The sequence below is a fragment of the Empidonax traillii genome, unplaced genomic scaffold, assembly GCF_003031625.1.
Source record: "Empidonax traillii isolate 1590-97213 ecotype Southwest subspecies unplaced genomic scaffold, ASM303162v1 scaffold2415:size41581, whole genome shotgun sequence".
Classification (NCBI taxonomy): domain Eukaryota; kingdom Metazoa; phylum Chordata; class Aves; order Passeriformes; family Tyrannidae; genus Empidonax; species Empidonax traillii.
This window is the reverse complement of record NW_020957608.1, coordinates 16,497-22,978: the sequence shown is the minus strand read 5'-3', so window position 1 is coordinate 22,978 and position 6,482 is coordinate 16,497. Positions and strand designations below refer to the sequence as shown.

The 6,482-nt window shown below is 45.8% G+C and overlaps 1 protein-coding gene across 1 annotated transcript in view; it reads right to left on the bottom strand.

The window, feature by feature from the left end:
• The window catches only part of LOC114071904 (single-minded homolog 2-like), a gene marked incomplete at its 3' end in the record, with an annotated part of 36,173 nt that overhangs the window by 17,694 nt on the left and 11,997 nt on the right, over positions 1-6,482 (bottom strand). Inside the window, exon 5 of the mRNA XM_027909786.1 lies at positions 5,447-5,555. Coding sequence (XP_027765587.1) covers positions 5,447-5,555 — 109 coding nt within the window. The remainder of the gene's footprint in view (positions 1-5,446; positions 5,556-6,482) is intronic.

Sequence of the window (6,482 nt, the reverse complement as noted above, 5' to 3'; positions counted from 1 at the left end):
GGAAATGCCTTGCTTTTCCCTGGCAATGCTCTGGCTGTGGCAGCAAAGGGATCAGTTCTGTTCCTGGCCTGTCCTAGAGGGTAAATTGTCTCTGTCATCATTCCTGCCATCCAAACTCAGCTGTTTACTTGCATTTGCCCAAATTTTCCCTTGTTCCGGTAAGTGATACTTCCAAACTTTCCTTGGAGAAAAAAATCAACAGAGCACTAGGCAGAAAGGAAAACAAGAGGATTTACAGTCTGAGACACTCTGCTCTCTTTGGTATATTTTACTCTTTTTATATTAAAAAGGTGTTTTAGTAGGTTGTCAGCAATCTGCCCTCTTTTCCACTTTTGTACATCGAAAAGTTCTATTTTCTATGTTCCTCATGTTTAAAGTAACCCTATCAAACAGTGGCAACAGGACCATGTTGAACCATCATCATTCAGTAACGGTTCTCCCACAAAATATCTTTAAAATAACGAAAACTAAAATTCCTGCCCATGTTGGTCTTTTGCATACGTGCCACTAGAAAAAAAAAAAAAAGGGAATAGATTTTCTATTCCCTTCTTTTGATATCAAACTGTACCTGTGGAGGGGAGAAATTTCTTCCCTGAGAGGAAAAGCGTGCACAGGGATCTGCTTCTTCTTGGCTGAGTGAAATGGTGCCCTCAAAGCATCAGCTGGGGTGGGGAAAGCCCAACCTGATGTGTCCCACATTCCCTGTGGAACTTACATTAGGTTTATAACTAATCATGCAGGAATTATCCAGTTGTTAGCAGACAAACTGGAATGTCTGCAGCAACTACCACGTTCCTTTCTCCCTTTCCCTGCTCTGGGGAATGTTCATAAACCGCTTTTAGGACCCTGTTCCTTGGTGTGAGTCAGCAAAATTTGGGAAGCTGTAGATGTTTCAGAGGTTTAAAATCACAGAAAAAGCAATTGAAGCCAAGAAGAGACACACAGTGCCTGACTGGAGACACACACACTGAAGAGCAGCACAAAGTGCTGAAAACTTTCTCAGCATTGATTAATTCCTCGAATCCCTCTCAGCATTGTTTAATTCCTCGTCTTGGTGAAGCTGCAGGGCAAATATCTTCTATTTTTGCTTGTTTCTTGCTTGTATCAGTCTCAAGAGATGGATGGTTGAGTAAGTTTTGCTGCCCTGCTACAGGTCCTCCATTCTGTGCTGTGAACTCTGAGAGAAAACTTCCTACATAAATAGTTAGAGATGGATCAGCAACACAGATATTTCAAAAGTAGCATCATTTGAGGGCACAATGTCCTGATTGCACCCCAGCTTGTGTGGGCACGTTGTTCCCTCCACAGAATTGTGCTGGTGGGAGCTGGCTGCAGTCACTCATCCTGGAGCAATCCTCAGCGCTCACTCCCTGAAATCCGGCCACTCCTTTGGACACGTCATCACCTCTGGAGAGGGCACTTGGTAACGTCACCTCACAAACCTCTGCCAGCACTGTCCCCCTCATCCTGCCACCGCCAAAATGCTTTGCTGCTGAGCTGTGGCTACTTAGACCTACTGGCCAGGTGGATGTTTAGTTTTGAGCTCCGTGTGAGGTGAGGAAAGGGGTGAACTCCTCACCTGCCTGCAGGAAGTTCTGGTGGAGCTGCTGTCCACTGCCAGCCCTGCTCTGTGCTGAGGGGGCCTCACCTCGAGCCTGGGGGCAGTTTTGGGGCACCACAATATAAGATTTAAAGCTCTTAGAGGGTGTCCAAAGGACGGGCACAAAGCTGGTGAAGGTTTTTGAGGGGCTGCAGGAGGAGCAGCTGAGGGCACTGTGCTGGTGCTGCTGGAGCAGAGGAGGGCAGAGCTCAGCGGGGGCTGCAGCTCCTCCCGAGGGGCAGCTCCCACCTCTGCTGGCTGGGACAGGGACAGCAGCCAGGGAAGGGCTGGAGCTGTGCCAGGGCAGGCTCAGGTCGGAGCTCAGCACAAGGTTCTTCCCCCAGAGGGTGGTTGGCACTGCCCAGGCTCCCCAGGGCAGTGGGCACGGCCCCAAGGCTGCCAGAGCTCCAGGAGCGTTTGGGCAACGCTCTGAGGGACAGGGGGGAGTGTTGGGGTGTCCTGGGCAGGGCCAGGGCTGGCACTGGATGATCCTTGGGGGTCCCTTCCAAATCAGAATATTCTGGATTTCAATGAGGCAGAATTTGGCCTGGCACCACAACCACCACCCAATAGTTCTCCTGCACTAAGGAGGGGAGATCTGCAACACGCACCAACTCTCTACAGTCACTTTGAAACACAACCTTAAAGGCTTCCAGGACTCAAAAACTACTATTACCTCTTCATATCGAGAGAGAGAGGCCCAGTAACCCTGATACCAACCTTTGCAATAAGAACAGGTGGCACAGGGAGTGCAAACCTGAGGTGTGAGTCTTCACAGGTACAGAACTAAGCCGAAGCACATCGATGCAAACCTGGCCTGAAGACTCACACGAGGTGATTCACTGAGCCATATTCTAGTTTTAACACATATATGAGGGAGATTATTCTTTTTTTCCCCACCCCAGCCACCCTCAGAGAGTCCAGCTGTTGGCTTCTCTCACAGCAGAGCACATATTGCTTTACATTCTCACTGCTGGCCACTCGAGCCAAAAAGGCAGCTCAAAGACTTCGTGAGGCAGAGCTGAAATTCTCCAAAGCCCCCACAGATCCTGGGGCTTAGGGCTCTCCTTGAGTCATGGCTTGTAGACTTAGAGAAAGGAGCACAAGGTCTTAGTTGTGACCTGGGCAGCACAGGCTGTTAAAATTCAGCCTCTAAGCCCCTGTGCTGAGCTTCTTTTTGCCTGGATTCTGTCTTCCCCAACACTCAGCCTTGAGCTGAAGGCATCCAAACTGGAAGAAATCCCTGCTTCCCCTCAGGGTTTTCTTCTTGTGGTTAATCAGCCCCCCAGCCAGAAATGGATGCATTATTCTAATTCGAGTTTTTGTGGTTTCAGTGCACAGATGTTGCTCCTTGATGTGTTTTTTATTTCTGAACCAGCCCTTGAGTTCCCAGCATTTTCTTTCCTTGGAAATATGTACACACAGTAATCAAGTCACCTTCAAATCTTCTTTCTGGTAAACTGAACAGATTATAGAATGATCGAATGGTTTGGGTTGGAAGAGATCTCAAAGGTCATCCAGTTCAAACCCTCTGCCACGGGCAGGGACACCTTCCACCAGCCCAGGGTGCTCCAACCTGGCCTTGGACACTTCCAGGGCTCCAGGGGCAGCCACAGCTTCTCTGGGAAACCTATTCCGTGGTCTCCCCACCCTCACAGTTCAGCAGCATCCATATTCCCAAACCTTATTCCCTTAAACCTTGCTATGAGGTCCCAGCTTCTGGAAGTCTGGGATTATTCGAGTATTTCCACTGTCTTTTAGGAAAACAAAGTTGTTTACCTGCTGCATTTGTTCTGCTTGAAACATGAGGAAGTCCAGGGCAAAATTAAAATGTGATAATTTAAGAAGGTTTATGCCTTTTAAACTAATATGTATTTTTTTCTTACACCAGAGTGAGTTATCTGATGAAAAACAATGTGACAGTGAGGATTATGTAAAGAAATTCCCAGTATCTCTGATTTTATGCAGTAATTTGCATTTCCCTGCGAAAATAAATAGGGGTAAAATCCAAATTTACAAAGGCTATAAAACTAGAGGTCAAAAATAATCTGTGCTCGGGGTTATTTAACACCAGTAACAGAACACCACAAAGTGTAGATACCTCTGTTGGCATTTGTGATTTTATTCCTCTCAGAGCAGATCTTATCCAGCTACAGCTGCCGAAATAGCACCTGAACTAAAATTGTGTCTCAATATCTGGGCACTTTACGTGAGCCAAAGCTGTAAATTTCCTCATATAAAAATCCTTGCCCGCGGTGGAATATTGATTTTTACACCTAAGTAATGCCCCAGGTCGGAGAAATCTGTGCCATAATAAAGTTATAAAGGGAATGTTTTTGTCTGACCCGACGATTCAGACGTGCTTTAGAAGATTAAAAGATGTAAAGTGAAACCGAAATGACAAAAAATGCTCTTTAAAAAGTCTGTTTTCCCCCCCTTTTTTTTTTTTTCTCAGAAAATAAAGCCGCTTCCACTCAACTGCCCTCTGTCCTAAGTTATTTGTGGAACTCGGTGTTCTACCTAAATATTGAAAATATCTACTCAGATACAGAAAGAAGTTTATTCCTCTAATTTTTTTAATAGGTTTCAGGGCTCCCGTGGATTAAAATAGGAAAACCTGCTTTGATTTTTGTAGCCCAGGTAGTTTAAAGCTATATCTTAAAGATGTAATTGAGATTTAAATTTACATCTCAAAATATATACGTATAAAACAATGCAGAAAAAGGAATTACTGGCACAGGGGAGGCAAAAGAAAATAAATATTTGTTCACTCCTTCAATTTTAGAAAGATTTAACTGTAGATTCTGGTTACTTTATTACACCCACTCCATGTATTTTTTGGGGGGGAAGAAATTTCCATAAAATACTCCATGTTTCCCTAAGATAATCCTTATACAAACTAAGACACAGCTGAACTCCTCTGTTCAGCTTCTCCAAGTCTAGGAATCCAAATAAGATCCTGTTCTTGGGAGGTTTTTATCCATTTCCTCTGCACCACAAAATTTTATACCAAACACCCCTCAGTGGATCCCAATTCCAAGGGAATTTTCCTTGAACTTTGCACTGATGAGAAACCAGAGCCTGATTTTGATATCTAACAGTAAATCTACATAGGAGGAGGAAAAGAAAGCTATGGAGAATGAGGGGTATATTTGGGAAGAGCTGTGGGATTAGCTGCTTTTGGCATGGAAATTAATTCCAATCGGTTGCTCATGACTTTAAATTTGGAAAAATGCCCAGTAATAAATTGAAAAATATGTATATTTTTAAGAAAAACATGAGGTTATTGGCATTGACAAGGCGGCAGGTATAAAAATATTGTGGATATCAGCAAAACTGCATGGAAAGTCGTGGATTTCACGGGATCAGCAAGGTTGGAAGAGACCTTCAAGGTCATCCAGTTCCACCATCAAATTTAACAGTTCAAATTGAACAGTTGTTTCAAAAATATTAAAATTATCCTCCTCTTTACCAACTGCCTGATGTTTTGGTGGGTTTTTTTCCCCACGTAGCTTCAGACCATCACACCATTTCTGCAGCCTCAGCAGAGATGACAAAACAAAAGAGACGAAAAGCCCACTGGGCAAAGTCTACAAAAGCTGTTTAAAGCTGCATGGGGTGAGAGGCATCATTTAATCTGGGGGAGCTCATTCCTCTTAGCACAGCGACCCAGAATCCTGGGTCGTGGTTTCAGGTTCGTGTTCCTCCTCCATTTGTGTACCTCTTCAAACAGGATAAATACGAATTTATGGGATCGTGGAACGCTTTGGGTTGGAACTCATCACTTTTTTTTTTGTTTTGTTTTGTTATTTTCACTTTTTCCCCTTGTAGTTAGGTGACAGGTACCTTGCAGGAGGTGAGGATGGAGAGGCTGGTGAGCAGTAAGCACAGCCGTCATCTCGTCGTGGTCAGAGGGGTGGATGTACTCGTAAATGCTGTTTCCAGTCAGCTCCACCTGTGAAGGGACACGCAACACAGGCAGCTGGTTTATTTGTTTTGCCCTCGAGCAGATGGGTGGCCACACACCCCGTTTTTTAGGGCAGACGGTGATGTATCAAACCCATCCTCCAAATTACACCCGTTCAACTGAATTAATTGACCTCCTTCAGCACTAGTTAATGTTATTGTGGGAATTTCTGGTGATGCATCAGAGGCAGAAGAGCTGCTGTTGGATAGAGCTGGAAATGGAGTGACAAACCAGAGCAGCTGTAGAAACGTTTGATGGCCCCAAAATGGGGTGAAACCTCCGTGGACGGCCTTCACGTCTCCCAAGGAGGCAAACACTTCAAACACAACGTTTCTCCAGGTTTCCCAGAAACTCTCACCTGCCCTCAGCTGGCAAGCTGAGCTTTCTGAGCCCAAAACCGCTCCACTCACACAATCCCTTTGTGCCTTCTCAGGGAGCGTCCCCCACGCTACATCCACAGCCAGGGAATTCCCAAGGCAGAATTCCACGGGGTTTTTTGCGCTGCTCTGAGTAAACACGCAGGGCTAAAGGCTGGATCTGTTTGAAATACCCGTGTGTTCCCTCTTCTCCCTTGAGCTCTGTTGGCTCGGGGGTGGATTCCTGCCTTTCCCACCCTCGTGTCCCCGATAACTGTGGCACACACACACACACACACAATCAAGCGTCCCCTCCGCCAGCTCTGTTTGCCACGTCTGAAACCCACCCCCAAAATCTCCAGATAGCTGCAGTAATTGATTTAAGGAGCCACCCAATACCCTGAGCCCGTGTTTTAAATTAGTGTCAGGCTGCCCGATTGTTCTGAGTGGCCTGATGGGCCGTGGGCCCCCGAGATCAGAGCCGGCTGAGAGGTGAAGTAATTTAACCCATTATTCTGAGCCGATCCCGCTGCTTTGCTAAGATGTGTGAGTTGCCTTT